We start from the raw sequence: 21,365 nt of genomic DNA on the forward strand, positions 1-21,365 counted from the left end.
GTCACCTGTCATCCCATTAAGAATTCACAACCAATCCTAGGACACACGACAGTTGCTACACGACTGTTGCTACAGCAAAAAAGATTATGAAACCAGGCCAAGTTCTTGGTATTAATAAGTGGCCAAGCCAGAATTCAGGATTTAAACACATCTTTCTCATTGATACAGTGGAGATTTTCTAAAGGAACTGAGTTAATTTACACCTAGAGCAAGAGGGAGACATATAAAGCAAACATGCCAAAAAGTTGATAATGGTTAAATCAAGGTGCTGGACATAATGTTCCTTCAAATTCTGGGTTTGATAAATTTTATAATACGAAAAAAAGTTATCAGATGTGCTATCGTCCAGCCTTCCAATGACGCACAGAGCCATGCACCTCTCTCTCCTCCTCTCCACTGTGACCCCCACACAGTTCCGGCTGGTGCCCTGGTTTCTCTCATCCACTCTCCATTTAAAGTGATCTTCCTAAGCATAAACCTGAATGTGTCTCTGTGCTGGAGAAAACATCTGAAAGCTCTAGTTCCCTCAGAATGAAGTCCAAACTCTTTAACTTCCAAGGTCCTCCATGGCCCTGGCCCTCTTTCTTTCCTACCCTAACTCTGACTTCCCATGCTGTCCCAGACGTTGCTTTAACCCTCATCTGGCCTCTCTCTCTCTTCATATTACTAGTCATATTTCAAGATGTTTCTATGAAGAGTCCTATTTCTCTCACCTCTAGACCTTGGCACGTGGTTGCTCTGTCACTGATACACATCCCAATAGCCCCCAACATCTACCCTTACCTCCATCCTGGTTTTCTTGCATAACTCCTACTCATTCTTTACACCTTGAACAGCATTCCTGTTTCTAGAAAAATATCTGTGAACAACAGTGCCCTGTACTTGCCCTGATGTGGCCCTCAGGTCTCTCTACTGATTGCTTCAACCACCTTCACTGAGAGACCAGAAGTTCCACAAGGGCAGAGTCCACGTCTGTCTATTCAGTGAGAGGGACAGACACACAATATAGAGTATAGATGGAATTGATATGGTCTGAATGTTTGTGTCCTCCAAAAATTCATATTGAAATCCTAACTCCCAAAGTGATGGAATTAGGAGGTGTGGCCTCTGAGAGGTGATTAGGTCATGAGGGCACAGACCTAATGAATGAGATTGATGCCCTTATAAAAGACACCCCAGAGAGCTTCCTCCTCCCGTTTCACCAAGTGAGGGGACAGTCAACCAAGAAGCTGTCTCACTAAACAATAAATCTGCAGGCACCTTGATCTTGCACCTCCCGGCCAGCCTCCAAAACTAAATGTTTGTTGAAAAATAAATCTGTGTTGTTTGCAAGCTACCCAGTTTGTGGTATTTTGTGATAGCAGCCAAAATGGACAAAGACAGATGATAAATGGATAAGAAAAAATTTTTTTCAAAAAGTAAACCATAGCTGAGAGACAGAATTCCATTAGCTGACCTTCACTATAAAAATCTTTTTGGTAAATTACGGTTAGCTACAGAATCATTATGATATTCATAAACTCAGGCAACAGAGAGATGGCTGCATCGCATTCATAACCACTTACATTTCTTAATACAGGCAGAGGGTCATGATGCCTGCAATTGACCTTCAAGTAATTCAGCAAACATGTCTATGTGTACACATGTTCCAGTATAAAGAAAAAAAAAAAAAAATGACAGCAAATCATTACTTCTTCTCGCATGCAGGTTAAGTGACTTGGTGATATGGGAGATTACTACATGATTCTTTAAATTTTTCTGTATGATTATAAATTTTCATTATAAAAATCATTTTTTATCCCCAGAAAATACAATTAATCATTAGGCCCAACTTTTTAGTCCCTATCTCCCCCCAGCCCAACTGTCCACAATCCTACACCTCAAAGAGAAACAATATTTCGGGAGAAAATTCGATCGGCATGTTTTTGTGTTTTTTTAAGCATTTATTTATTTTGAAAGAGAGAGCACTCGTGCAGGGTAGGGGCAGAGAGAAAGGGAGAGACAGAATTCCAAGCAGGCTTTGCACTGTCAGCACAGACCCCTAACACAGGGCTCGAACCCACAAATAGTGAGATCAAGACCTGGGCCAGAATCAAGAGTCAAACACTTAACACACTGAGCCACCCAAGCGCCCCCAATTGGAGCTAAAAAGCTCTGCAAACAAATATATGTCAGTTTCATTTTTTAAAAACATAGGTTTCCCTTTTCATATTTTAAACCGCATCTACAACAAGTACTGATTTAGCTACCGCAGTACATAAATTTGTGGTCAATGATGTACTACATGTGTTTCTACATTATACCTCTCATGAATAACGGAGTACTGTAATATGATTTAAAGATACACTTTTCCTTTAATAATAAACACGCCTTGACATATTATATAATACTTACTAATAGTCATATTAATCAGGCATTGCCAAACGATATTTATAGTCAGATTCTCTCGTTTAACATCTCTCCTCTTTCTTACCAAACACAGCTTCCCTAGGGAACAGGAGTCTAACTTTAGGGTCTATAGCTAAATCTAAATATGTTGGGTCATTAAAAAATAAATGAAAAAGTGCACAAGAATTGCTTTAACAAAATCAAAGGAGTATTTTAACAGTGCTTGGAAAAAGAACACACTTCTTTAGGAAAGAATGCCAAGCGTATCAGAAAAGATGCTTTTTAACTGAAGTATCCGAAATTTCTACTCAAAAAGGCCTCAGCAATAAAGGAAATTCTCTGGCATTAAGGGAAATCAAGACACAGGACAGGCTAAGTGGTCAGTTCCAACCACCTCTGGAGTCTGCCCTTCTCAGAATGTCAACTTGGCCTTCGAGCTGACCCTCAACCATGATAGGATATCCCAAGGTCCACAAATTATCTCCAAGCACAAAGTCATGAAAAAGAGTGAATTCTTTCCTCCTGTAATTCCTTAGGAGCCATACCTCTTTCTCACAGCTAAATACCCCTCATCACTCTTACTGGCTCAGGCTAGCTCTAGCAATAGCTACAAAGAGATGCCATCATGACCTGGACCCATCTTTTGGGGTGGAATGGAAAGTGGGGAGTTAAACACATTCCCTGCTATGTAATTTTAGTGTCAGTAATTAGACTATAGAGGAGTGTCACTAAATAGTGGCAAATAAGAAGAATCACAATACTCTAAAATGAGTATGTGTACCCAGGCCAGTTTTAATATATCAGAAAGAGAAAGAGAGAGAGAGAGAGAGTGAGAATTAATCCTCTTAAGAAGCCATTCTTCAAACAGGGGCGCCTGGGTGGCTCAGTTGGTTAAGTGTTCAACTTTGCCTGAGGTCATGATCTCACAGGGTTCGAGCCCCACATCGGGCTCTGTGCTGACAGCTGGGAGCCTGGAGCCTGCTTCAGATTCTGTGTCTCCCTCTCTCTCTCTGCCCCTCCCCTACTCACCTTCTGTCTCTCTCTGTCTCTCTCTCAAAAATAAACAAACAAGGGGCGCCTGGGTGGCTCAGTCGGTTAAGCGTCCGACTTCGGCTCAGGTCATGATCTCGCGGTCCGTGAGTTTGAGCCCCGTGTCGGGCTCTGTGCTGACAGCTCAGAGCCTGGAGCCTGTTTCAGATTCTGTGTCTCCCTCCCTCTCCCCACCCCCCGCCCCTCCCCTACTAATGCTCTGTCTCTGTCTCAAAAATAAATGGTAAAAAAAATTTTTTTAAATAAATGAATAAAATAAACAAACATTTAAAAAAAAAGCTATTCTTCAAAAGAACTGTCAGGGACAGCTTGGCCTGTAGGTTTCCTCAACCTCTGGGGCATATCTGCCAGTCAATTCAACCCAGCCAGCCCTTAATGAGAAGGAAGCCAATACAAGGGGCACTGGTGAGGAGATCTCCCCTGGGGCACAGCAGAGAGCATCACCCCTTCTGAGAGGGGAGGTGGTCAGGTGGTTACCCACCATCTACTCTCGGTCACTGGTTGAGGGTCCCTGGGGCAGTGGCTTTCCTTCCAGTGCTGGCGCACAAAAGGCTCTCAGGTTCACAGGGGGAAGACACAAGGAGAGATGCACCAGGAATGACCAGTGAAGGAATAAAATCAGCTACACTGTATTTTCGAGTAACTCTGAAAATTTTGAAAATGATGTCATTCATAAAGACCTTAAGTCACTTACGTGGCTAGCTATGTCTTAGGCTGAGCTCCCCAGAAGTAGCCCAAATCCTTCTACCTTCTTTTAGAACAACCCATCCCTGTGTTCAGCAAGGGCCATTCTGCTGTTCCCTGGGAAACTCTAACAGAATGACCTAGCCCATGTGCCTCAATGGCTGTGTGACCAGTTCTGCTCCTAGATCACACTGGGTCCTGGGAAATTTGGGGGTTTGCTTCCTCTCCAGGAAAGAGGACTCAGAGGCTCTTTGCCCTTAGATTCAGAACCATCCATTCGTTTTATATGGTCATTTTCCCTGTCCTTCCCCTAAACCTGGTAGGGGTGGGGAAGCAAAGACAGAGACCCTTCTCCAGGACCCGCCAGCATAAACACTCTTTCTACATTCCCTCTAACTCTCCACTGAGCCCACAGAATGTGTATCTAGGAAAGGAGGAAGTTTCTCTTATGTTATCTTTTCGCAAATCTCTTTTCTATACTGGACTAGGACTTCTGAAACTCAACATCCAAACACTGAATCCTTTTTTCTGTTTTGTCATTCCTTCCAAGGCAGAGTAATTAGTAAACAGGCAGGGAAAACACACATAAGTAAACTTACAAAAATGCTACATCATTGTCACAGGATGAATCGTGTCCTCCAAAATTCCTATGTTGAAGTCGTAACCCCTCTTATCTCAAAATGGGACTTGGGATTTGGAGATGGGTTCTTTAAAAAGGTCATCGACTTACAATGAGGTCACTGGCATAGGCCCTAATCCAATATGACTAGTGTCCTCGTAAGAGGAGGAAATGTGGACACACACAAAGGGGAAAAACCATGGGAAGACACAGGGAGAACACAGCCATCTACAAGCCAACAAGAGAGGCCTGGAACAGATCCTTCCCTTAAGGCCCTAGAAGAAATCAACCCTGCCAGCACCTTGATCTTGAACTTCTAGCCTCCAGATCTGGGAAGAAATAAATTTCTGTTGTTTAAGCCACCTAGTCTACAGCATTTTGTTATGGCAGCCCAAAGACAACCACTGCACTCACACAGCTTGTGTGTGAGGCACTGAGAGCCCAAGACAAAGTCCCAAAGTCTCTGCAGAGTCTGAGAAGAGAAGCTACCTAGATACTTCACAGATAGCATGAGGAGAACCCAAAGCAAACCAGAGTCCATGAGGAGAATCTTACAGTGAAGAAAACCACAGAAGAATACAAGGTATAGCTGACAGACATAAAGGAAGGGCAAGATATTGTTTGGATTCCATCACAAGGAGGGGGCAGTGACACACAGAGACAGAGGACATTAGTTAGGTGTTCCAGAGTCAGTTAGGTGACCTGGTAGAGAGGGAAAATGAGAAGAGCTCTAAAAACAGTAGAAAGCAAGAATCAAGAGATTATTCAAGGAGTTGGTATGGAAATTACAAAAACTATAGAGGTTTTAGCTTTAAAATCAGTAAATCAGGGCACCTGGGTGGCTCAGTCAGTTAAGCATCTGACTTCAGCTCAGGTCAGGATCTTGCAGTTGGTAAGTTCAAGATCTGGCTCACTGCTGTCAGCCTGTCAGCACAGAGCCCACTTCAGATCCTCTGTCTCCCTCTCTCTGCCCCTACTCCACTTGTGCTCTCCCAAAAATAAATATTAAAAAAAAAAAAAAAGACACATGATGAATGAAAAGAACAGACACTTTTAAAAGGACAAATAAAAACTCTAGGTATATGTGTAAATAACACATCAGTGACCAGAGCAATAAATGTCCTGTGGACGTTTGACCGTAGAAGCTACTAGGTTAAAACGGTCAAGAAAGACCACACAGAAATAGAGAAAGTAAAGCAAAGAGAACTAAGAAAATAAGGAAAAGTCTATTATTCAACAGAAGTGGAGAGGTTCACGGTCCAACTTCCTTATAGATCTATGCCTTATATTCATCTGAAAAAATGTTATCCCAGAAGTGCCTAGCAAGCTCAGTAGGTAGAACATTGGACTCTTGATCTCAGGGTCGTGAGTTCAAGCCCCACGATGGACATGAAGCGTACTCAAAAAAAAAAGAAAAAGAAAAAAAAATGTCTTGAGATGTTATCCTAAATGTATGAGTAATAAGGGAATTTGAAACAAGAACCAAAAATATTATTCATAATACACACAAATTAAATATTCACTGTGCAAACTCCAAGGCAAAAAAAAAAAAAAAATTAGTGCTACTTATATCTGATCATAAGCAAAACTAGACCTAATTTCTAAGCAAAACAAAATTACCACATTCAATAAAATATCAAAATTTATCCAAAAGTTACCCCCCTTGATGTATTTTTTAAATTCTACTTATTTTATAAGACATCCACGTCATGAAAGAATTTCAAAAGAGCATCTATGCTCCAAAAACCAGTGATCAGCAAACCATGACCTCAGCCTGCGTTGCAAATAATTTCGCCTCCACAATGATTCGTGTATTTATTGTCCCTTGCTGCTTTCCCACTACGATGGCAGAAAACGAGGCACTGTGACAGAGACCACATGGCCCACAAAGCCTAAATTATTTACTATCTGGCCCTTTTTCGGCAAGTTTGCCAACATCTAACTAACGAATTGTTTTCTGACATTAAATTCTTGAAATTTTTTGAAATAAAGTGTTGGGAAAACTCAAGTTTTTAGTAACAGTCTTATAACGAAAATGCACTTAGTATTATCTTTCACTCAAGTAAAGCTCATAATAAACAGCAAAAAAAAAAAAAAAAAATGCAGTAAGTGAAATAACAGTAAGAGATAATAAACAATACTCACAATCTTTCAAGGAGACTTAACCCAGAAAATGAGCCATTCTTCAGCTCAGATATTTTATTGTTACTCAGAATCCTAAAAATGACAGGGAAAAAACAAAAGACAAAAAAACGTAAGTTGTGGAATATACATACACCAATAATATCAAAATAATTTAGTTCCCTATGTTTAAACCTATGAGAAATTCTAGAAAGTCATTTATTACCCAAATAATCTTTGAGACGCCTGAAAAAAAACAGGACCTTCTTTCTCTCTGAGAAACTACCTAAAATAACTTGCGCACACGTCTTGTTGCCTCTTAAATTGTTCCCATCATTTTAAAGTAAAAAGGGAGAGAAGTGAACACAAAATAGCTCTAAAGTTCAATATGAGAAGAACAGCACATACGTTTATATAATTAAACCAATTTATGTAAGTTGAAGGCTTATTTAAAAACTAGAAACTTAATAGAAAAACGTGTAACACTCTATAAAATACTGATCTTACAAAGAAATAAAGCAACCTCTAGATATTATTTCAAAGCTGAATATTATTTGTAATTTAACGGTATGCAAATGTACTGCGCCTCTGTGTGTGAAAATAAGCTTTCTGCACATCCTCACATACAGAGGGCACAGGTACCTGTATCACAGTATTCTATGTCATGTATCAGGTACAACGTTCATAAAAATACAACCTAAAAACAAGAACTTATTGCAAGAAGTCAGTCAAGCCACCCCCACAGTAGGACTTGCCCAAGAAGGCACTTGTGTGTACACGATCTTGCTTCCTCTCCAGGCATTGTAACTGTGCACCGTTGGCAGCTAAAATACCAATAAATATTTTCCATAAAGTGAAAATGCTAAAGCTACTTGATTTGGAGGAATGGGGACATCAAATAGTAAAGTGAGAAAACCAAGGTAGAGACGAATTAGTTAGGTTAATGACCCAAAGTTACACCAGCAAATGCCAGAGTCAGATCACAAACCCAGAAAATCTCTACTCTACACCCCACATTCAACACACACCAACATAGGTCAAGAAACTCACTCTTGGCCTCATGGACAAGAACGTTCTCCATCACACACTTCACGTCACGCACATCACACACATGCCGCACTTCAGGGACATTCTTCACAACGGGCACAAGGTTGAGCAGTGGCCCCTCCCTCCTGGAAAGAGCAACACAGCAATTCTGTGTACATACAAATAACAGAATGCCTCTGGGTCATACGGTTTCAGGCATTCATTTTTATTTTATCTACTTTTATTATTCTAAATGAAGAATTTTTTTTTTTTTTTTTAGGCAGGCTTCCCCTGCATGGAGCCCAGTGTGGAGACCAACGCAGGGCTTGAACTCATGACCCTGAGATCAAGACCTGAGCTGAGATTAAGAGTTGGACGCTTAACCCACTAAGCCACACAGGTACCCCTACAAGAAGCAGCTCTGAGTATTTGTCTTAAAACAAACAAAAATAGCCATTTGACATCTGAATTTCTTTTGATGTAAGTGGAATTAAAAAAAAAAAAAAAAGCCCTGTTCATGTAGATTCATATTTCAGAGCCTTTTTTGGGAATGATTATTAGGAGCTTCTCAAGTCAAGGATACCCATGTTTAAAACTCAGCTCGGGGCGCCTGGGTGGCGCAGTCGGTTAAGCGTCCGACTTCAGCCAGGTCACGATCTCGCGGTCCGTGAGTTCGAGCCCCGCGTCAGGCTCTGGGCTGATGGCTCGGAGCCTGGAGCCTGTTTCCGATTCTGTGTCTCCCTCTCTCTCTCTGCCCCTCCCCCGTTCATGCTCTGTCTCTCTCTGTCCCAAAAATAAATGAAAAAAACGTTGAAAAAAAAAAAATTAAAAAAAAAAAAAAACTCAGCTCTACTGTTTTCAAGTTACACTGATCTTGGGGTAAGTCAGTCCACATCTCACACATAAAACGGGAAGAATAATATCTACTCATAAACACCAGAAGGAAATCAGAAAATGCACGACATACTCAACGAGCATTCATCAAATTTCAGATTCTGTTCCCTGCGTCTAAGTCGCACATCCTCCTTCATTTTTTTGTTTCTGGTTGTTTTTTTTTTTTAAAGAGAGAGTGCAAGCTGGGGAGACAGGTGGGGGAGAGAAGACAGAGGGAGAGGGAGAGGGAGAGGGAGAGGGAGAGGGAGAGGGAGAGGGAGAGGGAGAGGGAGAGGGAGAGAGAATCTTAAGCAGGCTCTATGCTCAGCGTGGAGCCCAACACGGAGCTCGATCCCACGATCCTGGGATCATGACCTGAACTGAAATCAAGAATCGGACGTTCAGCTGACTGCACCCCCCAGGCAGCCCCTTCCACCATCGTTCCAATATTTCTTGCAATCCAAGTGTATTACCATGTAACCTCTTGCTTCTCAAAGCTGTTCCTAAAGCAAAGACAAGGCATCAACCATCGGGACCAAGAAAACATGGTGGTCAAATAAACTGCCATTAAAATACAATACCATTTTCTCCAATCAAAATTGCAAGTGAGGTGGTTGGCTCGAGCAAAAGCAAACTAAGTCTTGCCCACCTTTGGCCACAAAGGTCACTGAAACCAGCTTTCTCAAGCAGCCTGGTGGTGCACCTTGCTCTCCAAAACATCACTCCTAAACATGTCACCAAATCCAACAAGAAGGATATCCATCCAGCGACCTCATGTCAACATTATGTAAGAGGAAGAGTTAAATGATGGCACATCCAAACAAAATTTCATGCATCCATGAAAAAAGAATTCTTTCAAAGGAAACTTGATAAAAAGGAAAATGCTTACACTCAGTTCAGAAGCAAACACCAAAAGTGATATTGCTGACTGAAAAGAATCTATACAGAGATCAAAAAGAAGAAAAAAAAGACTGGGAAGAAACACATCCTAATGGATCACTACCTTAGTGATGAGCCTTCTATTAGTTTCTCTCTTATTCCCTATAATTGTAGTTTTTTTGAAACATCTAGCAGACTCCTCTTATTTTTTAAATATTTTTTTCTCCTGATGATAAACATAAGAATCTTCGTAAGCAGGTATAACTTGAAATTGCGTTAATTTTGCATAGAATTATATCTTAGAAATAAAAACCGAAGGAATACTTGAAGCTTTGAGATTAAAGACTCATGCTTATTTATTTATATTCAAGAAATGTTTACGTAGTGAGAGTTTGCAACTTAGCAGGCACTATAAATAGGCACTGGGGCGCGCCTGGGTGGCTCAGTCGGTTAAGCATCCGACTTCAGCTCAGGTCACGATCTCGAGGTCCGTGAGTCCGTGAGTTCAAGCCCCGCGTCGGGTTCTGGGCTGATGGCTCAGAGCCTGGAGCCTGCTTCGGATTCTGTGTCTCCCTCTCTCTGCCCCTCCCCCATTCATGCTCTGTCTCTCTCTGTCTCAAAAATAAATAAACGTTAAAAAAAATTTTTTTAAATAAATAAATAAATAGGCACTAAAAGTAGAGCAATGAACAATGTGCAGAGATCCAGAGCCTGGAGTTTTAACAGAGACCTCACCAGCAATAAATAATTTAGTTCACTTCTCTAGTTAGACTTCAATTTCATCACCTTTAAGATGGAAAAAAATTCAGGGGCGCCTGGGTGGCTCGGTCGGTTAAGCGTCCGACTTCGGCTCAGGTCATGATCTCGCGGTCCGTGAGTTCGAGCCCCGCGTCGGGCTCTGTGCTGACAGCTCAGAGCCTGGAGCCTGTTTCAGATTCTGTGTCTCCCTCTCTCTCTGCCCCTCCCCTGTTCATGCTCTGTCTCTCTCTGTCTCAAAAATAAATAAACGTTAAAAAAAAAAAAAAAATTAAAAAAAAAAAGATGGAAAAAAATTCGGACCAGAGTGACCACCCAGATCCTTTTCTAGCCCCTTTTAAATTTCTGTATCCATGTTTCAATGAGCAAAACTGACGAACTTTACAGTGACTGAGAATTTATAACCGATAAACCAAAAGTTAGAGAAACAAAGGAAAATGACACAATCTAACAGGTAACAGGCTTGGTGACATCAGTACCCTGTGTCTGAGTGAAGAATGAAACCCAAATATGGAAGTAGCTTGTGAAAAACATCCAGGGCTCTGGCTGAATTACATTCACTGCAATCCAGTATTGCTTCAGCGAAAGGACTGTCATTTTGCTCAGTCATAAAGGCTTTTAGTACAATAAATGATAGATTTTATTGAGAAGAGTAAAAAGGAAGACATTTTATCACACTTAAAAAGTTATAACTGCAACCTTAAAAATACAGTTTACAACCTCATGTTAATATATTCAGTCTATACATAACTTGATGTGTTTAAGGATTTTGTGTAAGAAAACAGGATCAGTGTGAATAAATTTACTCTGCAGACAGTTTTTATACTCAATTTTGAGACTGGGGACTGTGAAGTTAGCAAAGGCATAATATCATGTATCATTATAAACCTAAAACCCATTCTAATCAATATTTTTGCTGACATCTCTGAAACTTCAAACTTTCCAGGAGGTAACTAAATAAAAAGTATAAAACTTGACCAAGGTTATAAAGCTTATGTATACCCATTTCTGTTCTATACTAACGATATTTTAACACTACCATATCTACAGACAATGGCTTAGGAGCGCTATTCTGGGCTCATGCCTCTTGAATTTAAACACTGCAGGAAGCCTTGGATGCCCATTATCATTGAACACAGTAGCAAGTTAGTTCAATATACCATTTATGCTGAAACATGAAAAAAGGAGTAAGACTTAACGTAGACATGTTTTAAAAAAAAAAAATCAAAAGTTTATCGAGTAGAAAAAAATAAAAATTAAGTATTACACGTTCTCAGCCACTTGCTATTCCAAGTCCCAGAATGGAACGCTATGCTATTCATAGCACCCGCACCCTGTATGGCAGAAGGCACAGAATAATTTTCCTTCTGAGAAGAACTGAAAATATATTTCAAGAGCTTTAAATATTCAGATCAAACGTCAGGAATCGAATTCTTGAAGTCAACACTGGAGGGAAAAAAAATCAGAAAAACAATCAAATGGAGTTCTTGTAGTGGGATGAACAGTGGCTCTCCAAAAGATATGTCCACCCAAAACTTAGGAACGTGACCTTAAAAAGAAAAGGATGTTTGCAGATGTAATGAAGTTCAAAGTTTTGAGATGAGATCATCCTTAATTAGTTTGGGTCCTAAATCCAATGACAAGTATCCTTAGAAAAGAAAGGGAGGGGTGCCTGGGTGGCTCAGTCGGTTAAGCGTCCAACTTCAGCTCAGGTCATGATGTCACAGCTCATGGTTCAAGCCCCGTGTGGGGCTCTGTCCTGGCAGCTCAGAGCCCAGAGCCTGTTTTGGATTCTGTGTCTCCCTCTCTCTCTGTGCCCTTCTCCTACTCATGCTCTCTCTCTTTCTCTCTCAAAAATAAATAAACATTAAAAAAAAAAAGGGAGAAGACTAAGAGAATGTCATAGTTAAAACAAAGGCAGTCTCATAAAGACAAAAAAAAGGGGGGAGGAGGGCAGACAGATTTACAAGTCATAATAACTAAAGATTTTAAAGAACTAAGAAAAGGAGTAAACAGGGCTACATTTTTAAAACGTTGGTACTTTTAAAATCATAAGCAAAGTTAAAAGATATACAACACTTGGGACTACCATCAAAAACAAAGGACTAATTCCTCAAACATATAAAGAGCACTTAAAAAAAAAAAAAAAAATCCCCAATAGAAAAACTAGCAAAGGCCATAAAAAGACAGTTCAAGGAAAATAAATACAAATGGATCATAATCATATGAAGGGATATACAACCACAATCATGACAGAAATGCAAATTAAAACTAAAACAAGATACCATAATTCACTTAATGAGCAAAAACAAAAATGTGACAACACACTTTATATTCAGAGGGAAACAGCCACTCAAATTTGGTATCAATCAATACAATCACACTATGGAAGGCAAAAGTTCAAATGCATGTACAGTATTTGATCCATTAATTCCACTTCTGGAAATTTACCTTAAAGACATACTTGTAGTTGTGCAATATACATTTCATGTTATATGTTAAATTATGCAATTGCATATTTATAGAACAAAAGTATTCATTGCACTATATTCATAAAACTTAACGACTGGATATTTAGGTTCGTTCCAGTAATACAGGATTGGTTAGTTATCCACAAAATGGGATACCACGCAGAGGAGGGAGAGAGAGAGCTTTTCAGGTATTCATACAGAAAGAGCAAAGACATACAGAGGGCCGAAGGTATGCATTTTAAATATGTGTACTAAAATTTTCCATCCCTTGACATTTCTGATTTGCTCAAGCAATACAAACTGGTAATACAAACTGATTCTGCATTAGATTTATTACGTAGAGTAATACTTGTTATTGCTACATCTTTATCAAATACAAGAAAAACAGACAATATGGCTAGGCTAAGCTTCTGAGTCACTAACCTCAATCGGCAGATGTCCTAAAAATTTAGGAGCACCTGCAAAAAGCTAAAATCAGAAATGCTAACTCCTCAAAAGTGAATTTTAGTGCTTTGCTTCATTTATCCCACTAATGAAATCCGGTTACTCCTACGTTCTTCAAAGTTCTAGTCCACAGGGTGGCCAAATCCAACCCACCACCTGTTTGGACAGCCGGTAGGCTCCAAGAATGGATTTTATATATTTTTAATGATTGAAAGAAAATCAAAAGAATGGTATTGCTGCGACACATGAAAATCCTATGGAACATAAATTCCAATCTTTTCAAAATTTTATCGGAACACAACCAGGCCCATTTGTTCACATGTCGTCTGCGGCAGCTTTCATGCCAGGACGGCGCAGGTGAGTGGTGTCGACAGAGACTGTGGCGGCCAGGCAAGCCTAAAATATTTACTATCTGGTCCTTTACAGAAAAAGAGAAAGTCTGTCAACCCCCGTTTTAGCACAGTCTGTCCCAGTTTATCCTTTGGTTTCCCAGCAAATGAAACATCGTGTGCTCGTTTCGAAATTAATTCTTCCCAGCAAGTAAGAATAAGAATCTCCTAGACTGCAAAACTCATCAATCTGAGTCCCCTTTACATTGAAATCACACCTAAGTCGGCATGCCAGAGGCGCTGTGCACACTTTGTCCGAAGTATCATTAGTCCGTTCGTCAATGTGTCCTCCGAACCCTGCGCACTGGTTCATTCAATTCTGCAGAAAACATTCCGCGTGGTAGGCTTCACAGCTCCGGTGCGTGAAAAAACGTTTTGCGCGCAACACCGCCGCATCACCTGGTTTTAATGAGCAGCTCTCATGCCGGGAGGCTGCCGTTCAGGTATCTGTGTGTTTACCGTGTCTGCCATGACCGGGTGAAACCCGCACAGGGACCTTCTCGAATCTGACCATCACCGCGTCCCCACAGGAAACAGACCAGAACGCCGAACGTGTGAGTCAGACCACTGTGCGGTGAGACTTCGCGAAAACCCTACGATATCGGCATTATTTTCTCCAAAGCTAAAATCTGCAAGTCAGGCGACTGGTCCAGGTTCCGATTCAAACCAAGTGGCAGAGTTAACATTACAACAACTCCTGGTACGCGGCAAGGGGCTCTGCTGGCTGTGGAGACGCACTCCTCAGACCATCCTCTAAGAGAGACCCTGCACAGGAGGCCAGTGAGCAGAGAGACTCCAGCTGCCGCTGTGCAGAGGACCTGCCTCAGTTTCTAAGCAGAGGCCGCCACTTTGTAGGCAATGCCAGCCAAGGACAAAGCACAGCGGGGCCCAGAGGGCTCTCCATTCCCGGCCAGCACAGACTCGCCAGTGGGCAATCTCTACAGCAGGGCGGGCCCAGACTTCCGTACAACTGCACCGTCGTCTACCCAGTCATCCTCCCTTTCCCCTCTCCCTTCACAGAGACTACACCTGCATCCCAGTCTGAAGGATCCCCGGGCCCACTTCTGCTTCGTTTCCCTTCATGTACTGTATTTCCATCGGTAAAAATCTTCTACTTCTAACCCCGTCTAAGCACTTGGCATGTGCTTCCCAGAGGACCCAACTGGCAAGATGCCCAGAATATCTGTTCAATAAATGAATAAAATAAAAATATGGTTGGCTTTAAGGATCAGCAAAGATCCTTCTTAAGGAATTCACCCACACCTACAATGTACCAGCTTCCAGTGTTACAGATGAGGAAGGAGTAAAAACCTCAATGCTGTTCTCATTACTTCTTCTCTCTGAGGCTTATGTAATTTAGGGGGCAGAAGGGAATCCAAAATTCTACCGGAATACATCTCGCTTTCTTCTTTTAATATTGCAATAGAAGTGTCCTAAGATACTGTTTTCCACATTTTCACCCTTCTAAAGTTAGGACCATCTTCAAATTGGTATCAAAAGAAATTTCCAGCTGCTAGGAAAAGAAATTAAGAATTTATCAGTAGCTGTCATTGCTGGCATACACACAAACTGGGGTTGAATTTTAAGTCTGGATCCTTAATCGCAGCTTAATGTTTACACATTAAGGTTTCACTATGATACAGCACTGAAAAAAAAGCTGTGTAATAGACGATTGCATATTATACAGCAGTCAGAGTAATTAAAGGCAGCAGAAATGCTAAACCTCTCAGATTTTAACATTTAGGAGAGGTTGGTGGGATTCATTCAGGTGTCATGGAGAACTATCACTCAAGCAGCCGACAGATCTCATAAGCTGCCAGCTCATTTATAAGGGAAGCAGTTAAACTTCCAGAGATACATGATTAAACTAAAATTGGGCAGGGGGAGCTTTTTAAATTAACCAAGTAAAAAGTACAAACGAAAACTGATCTTCACAGATACCCAAATTATATTATCAAGACTAAAGATGAAAAAAAGTCAAAATCACCCATATAAAAAGATCAGTGGGTTATGATATAGGCACCATACTGTCAAATGGTCAGATTTAAAATACATTTATCACACACAGAAAAAGCAACTGATGAAGGGGTAAAATGTTATTAATAGCAAAAGCTCCAGGTCAACCTGGGTCACCTCCTGCCTCTGCATTTGAAAATCATAAGCAAAACTAACCTCATTCCCCAAAACTGACATGAGGTAACCACTAACCAATTCCTTTACATTTAAGAAAATTCTATTACTATAACCAATCACTGTAAAGAACACTCACTGCCCTCATGCGATATAAGCCACCGTGGAGCCTCATTCCATGTTTCGGTTTGAGTGCTCATGGTTGGCAAACAGCCTTTTGGTGTGTGCACAGTAAAGTTCTACTGATTACCACTTTGGTGATTCACTGGGTTTTTGTTTCTTATCAACTTTTGACACAGGTCATTAGAAGCAGACTTCTGGGGGCGCCTGGGTGGCTCGGTCGGTTAAGCGTCCGACTTCAGCTCGGGTCACGATCTCATGGTCCGTGAGTTCGAGCCCAGCGTCGGGCTCTGGGCTGATGGCTCAGAGCCTGGAGCCTGCTTCCGATTCTGTGTCTCCCTCTCTCTCTGCCCCTCCCCCGTTCATGCTCTGTCTCTCTCTGTCCCAAAAATAAATAAACGTTAAAAAAAAATTAAAAAAAAAGCAGACTTCTGGATTGCTCCCTTGTTCTCTCTGGCCACTGGGTCCTCTGGAGTGGTCATGGTTTCCCTTTTTCTTGCCATGGCCCACTTCATAGTTGTGCTCAGCTCAAACCCCTCACTGTTCTTGGGGCAGCTGGAACTTGTGAGTGGCGGGAGGGCTCAGCAGTGGTCTCTTACAGGCTGGTGACAGAGGCACCAGCGAACCTCACCTGAACAGTCAAATGTCAGACCCCCATGTCCAAAAAACTGAATTAACAGATTTATATGGTTGGGGAAGACAAAATTTATTTGACCTCTGAATTTAGGAAGTAGGTAACTTGCCAGGAGATTTACAGAGTCAGTGTCTCCTAAGAGACAGGCATGATTTTCGGAGAAGAGGGTAAGGGCCAAAGTTAAGGGCGTTGATAAAGGAACTCTTTGGACTGGACTCCTATCGCCAAACCAATTTTATTACTCTGAAGAAGTTCTTGCTGTACCATGGTGGAGTTAAAAGGAGAAAGAGTCCCTCTGGTATCTACCAGCACAGTGCAGATTTCTCATTTATTTCAAGTTTCATTTCACCCTGATGAGTTACAGGAATTACTGGGAGTGGCTTACCAGATGATTCCTCAGCCCCATCAGTGCTATCTTGAGAATCTGAAGGTGGAGTGTTTCCTCTTCTTGGATAATCAGGTTGTTTGAGGGCAAAGTCCTTTATCCAATGTCCCTTTTGCTTCTATCTTGACAAGTATCTCCTCAACAGAGGCAGGTGCAAAGTTAGTTCTAAAGTTTGGTCAAGGCCCCTGTAGTTGTTATAACTGTAGGGCCATGAGTTTATTTGCTGGATAACCCCTTTTTCTGTTCTAATATTCTTTCAAAATGCTCAGCAAGATGTGGGGAGCTCAGAAAGGGGAGTGATCTCCCGTCTTATTTTATGTTTCTTTAATAAATCATTAAGCTCAGGGAGAAGCCCATTAACAAAATGAGCAGACAAGGCAATATTAGCTTCACAGTCCCTGAGACCAAAATGCTGTCTAAATATTTCTTCTAAGCAAATTCGAAAGTCTGCAACTGATTCATCCCTTTTTTGTTTACAAGACTGTATTATGGCCCAATCAATTCTCACAGAAGCCCTGGGTATAGCTTCAACCACTGACTGACCTACTTTTCTCACTTTCTTATGGTTGTTCTTCTTTTGAGACATGCTTGGTGGGGTCCTCAAAGTCTTTTAAAATTTTTTAATGTTTATTTTTGAGAGAGAGACAGAGCATGAGTGGGGGAGGAGCAGAGAGAGAGGAGGATAGAGAACCCAGAGCAGGCTCCAAGCTGTCAGCTCAGAACTCGATTCGGGGCTCAAACTCACAGACGGCGAGATCACGACCTGAGCCGAAGTCGGACGCTTAACCAACTGAGCTACCCAGGCACCTCACCTTGACTTACTTTTAATGCACAATCCTAGCCTTGTTATTACTGAGCTGTAACATACATATAATAAAATGTACGGAAGCATTCAGTTTGATGCTTTTTGAGTTTTATACACCTTTATATACAATCACCACCCAAACAAGACAGAGAACACTGCCATCCTCTCAGAAAATTCCTTCCTGCCCTCTACCCTGTTGAAATCACTTTCTGACTTCCCCCACCATCAATTAAGTTGGTCTTTTGGGAATGCTTATCACAGTTTGTGTCTTCAACATCATTATTTCAGATTCATCTACACTGCTGTATAATTTCTCCCTTATTTCTGAGTAGGAGTCTACCATGCAAATACACACACCTCCATTGGTTTACTATCCCTGTTGACCGGTATCTGGGCTTCCAGTTCCTCACTAAGTGATGAAGACCACGTACGTACTTTTTGTGGACGTAAGTTTTCTTCTCTTAATTAAATATCTAGGATTGGAATTCCTGGGTCATAGGGCTTAGGCATTGATAAATTCAAAGTGGTCGTAGCCTTTTATAGCCCCACTTAGTTCCAGTTGTTCCACACCCTCTAAATTTGATATTGTCATTTTGATTTGGGCCTTTCTAGTAGGTATGATGACGTATCTCTTTTGTAATTTTGTTAGTATAAATGTCGAGCTTCTCTTTATATGCTTATTTGTCATTGATAAATATCCTTTGGTAAAGTGTCCATTTAAATTGCTTGTTCATTTTCTGAGTTTGGAAAAGTTAAACACATAAAGTAACCAAATAAAAGGCAACCTAGCACAAAGGCTTTCCAGCACCCAAAATGCTATTCCATATGTGTGGTGGGTAGGGAAACCAGGAGAGCTACAAGAAAGATGATTTCTAACCCTTGGGAGTATTATAGGTGATAACTCATCATCACAGCCCCCGCCTTTTTTTAACATATTGGGACATTCATCTGTGTTGCACACGTCAGTAGTTTGTTCCTTTTTTCTTGCTGAGTAACAACAATCCATGGTAGAGAGGGACCACGGTTTATCATTTACCAAGCTGAAGGACATTTGAGAAACTTTCAGATTTCGGTGATAGGACTACAGCTGCTTACAAATATCTGAAGACAGGTTTTTGTGTGAACATATTTCTTTTAGTAACTAACTCTCTGGAAGTGTGATCGCTGGTTCGTGCATGTTTAACTTCATAAAAAACTTACCAAATCCTTTTCCCAGAGCAACTGCACCATACTGCACCCCCACTGGCATTGTGTGAGGGCTGTGGCACAGTCTCCCCACCGGTGGGGCTGTCAGAATTTTATTTTTATTCTTTTTAATATCTATTCATTTCTGAGAGAGAGCACGAGCAGGGGAGGGGCAGAGAGAGAGGGAGACACAGAATCCAAAACAGGCTCCAAGCTCTGAGCTGTCAGCACAGAGCCTGATGCGGGGCTCAAATCCACAGGCCGCGAGATCATGACCTGAGCCAAAGTCGGACGCTGAGCCACCCAGGAGCACCCAGAATATTTTTTATTTACACCGTTCTAGCGCAGTGGTAACTAAATGTGGTTTTAATATACATTTCCTAATGAATAGGGATGTTGATTACTCTTTAATGCCCATCACCTATTTCCCGCCCTCCCATCACCACCCATCTCCCCTCTGGTAACCCATCAGTTTGTTCTCTACAGTTATGAGTCTGTTTCTCAGTTTGTCTTTTTCTCTCTCCCCCTTGGCTCATTTGTTTCTTAAATTCCACATATGAGTGAGATCATATAGCTTGACTTTTTAAATTCAGCAAATAAAAATCAAGACAGACACCAGTGGGAGGCAAATCATGAAATCTGGAGTATTTGTAAGTAATACAGATTCCAGAGGGTAAAAAAAGGAACAGGTAGTGGGGGCACCTGGCTGGCTCAGTCGGTGTGAAGCATGCAACTCGATGCTGGGGTTATGAGTTTGAGCCCCATGTCAGATGTAGAGATTACTCAAACATAAAACTAAAAAAAAAAAAAAAAGGAACAGGTATAAAAATGACTACAATTAAGTAAAAGGAAAGATCTCTGCAGAAAGTAGTACAGAGGTTATCAGGGTTCAGGGGAAGGGGGGTTTACGGAGTTATCATGGAGTGGGTACAGGGTTTACACTGGAAAGGATGAAAATGTTGCAGGTACAGTAACAGCGGTTATAAACACTGCAAATGTCTTTAACGCCACTGAATTATACTCTTACAAATGGTTAGGGATGTTATGTGTATTTTACCACAATAAAAAAGTAATGTCTGATAAAGATATATATATAAACCCCTCAAAAAGGGCGGGGGGGATATCTCCAGTTTGAAGACTTATAAAAAACTAACCACATGCCAGGCAAATCAATTTTAAACACACACACACACACACACACCCAGGTGTATTCTAATAAAATTTGTGAATTCCATGATAAAGAAAAAAAAAAAAAAAAACCCTGTAAGTTTCCAAACAGACACGAAAACGTGGGTGTTTTTATCATTCAGTTTTAATATCACTTCCACAGATTTGGCGAGTCCGGGAGGAAGTTCAGGACAGTCTGCCTGCCTTCTTGAAACCTGATGCTGTACAACTTCCAACTTCAATCTCTGGGAGGTGAATAATTATTAAAAGGAGACGGCAAGTCAAAGACATCAACCGCTAACATACTATTACAGGGTCACAATATAATTTATCATCAAACAGACACTTGAGAATAAAACAAGGTGCCATTAATAATTACAGTAAGACAACAGGTGTCATCTTGGGCATATGGTCATGCTTAACTATTCAAATGGTTCGTTAAATAACCTTTCAAGTTTCCACTCATTCTTAATCAAAGACCTGACATTTCTTCAGGCCTGTTCCTTCTTATAATTGTTTCAGATTCTTTATTCAGCAGTTTCATAAACAAAAGGGAAATCATCTATTTTTATGCTTTAGCATTAAGCAGGAAGTCTACATGTATTTAAATAGCAGTTGGTTAAGAAAAACTAAACGGTTTTTTATGCCAGTCTAGATATACGTCTAAAATGCCCAAAAATGAAAAACCGTTTATTAAAGAACACTTCATCTTGTCTCATGAACACACCAGCTCCGTGAGAAAAGGGAGCCCATTTTTCAAGGTGTCTATACATCATAAAGAACACTGGACATTTAATATTTATGAATACAATAAAAGCAAGTTATTTGGCATTTTAATCAAATAGAGAGCTCTCTCCTGGGACCATACTGAGGTCCTTTCAGAATTCTGAATCTTTGATTTTTAAGTTAAAATTCCTGACAGACCTACTACACATTACTTGAGAATATATTTGAGCACCTACTCTGTGCTAGGAGGGACACCAAGGATACACAGCTAGATTCATGTGTAGAAATAATCCTTGCGGTCTAAATGTAAAGTGCTACGAAAAGGGTGCATGACTGATCCAAACACAATGCAGTTTAAATGTTGCTGAAATGCAGAATGATCAAGCGTTTCTGAACTTTGTGTAAAAAAAACAAAAAAACAAAAAAACAAAAAACTGGGCGGCTCAGTCGGTGAAGTGTCTGACTCTTGGTTTCAGCTCAAGTCATGATCACACAGTTCAACAATTCGAGTCC

General features: G+C 40.9%; 1 protein-coding gene across 1 annotated transcript in view; it reads right to left on the reverse strand.

The window, feature by feature from the left end:
* The window catches only part of ADGRA3 (adhesion G protein-coupled receptor A3), a 134,894-nt gene that overhangs the window by 91,024 nt on the left and 22,505 nt on the right, over positions 1-21,365 (reverse strand). The window contains exon 2 of the mRNA XM_060655336.3: positions 6,887-6,958. Coding sequence (XP_060511319.2) covers positions 6,887-6,958 — 72 coding nt within the window. The remainder of the gene's footprint in view (positions 1-6,886; positions 6,959-21,365) is intronic.

Source organism: Panthera onca, chromosome B1 (assembly GCF_046562875.1).
Source record: "Panthera onca isolate mPanOnc1 chromosome B1, mPanOnc1 haplotype 2, whole genome shotgun sequence".
Taxonomy (NCBI): domain Eukaryota; kingdom Metazoa; phylum Chordata; class Mammalia; order Carnivora; family Felidae; genus Panthera; species Panthera onca.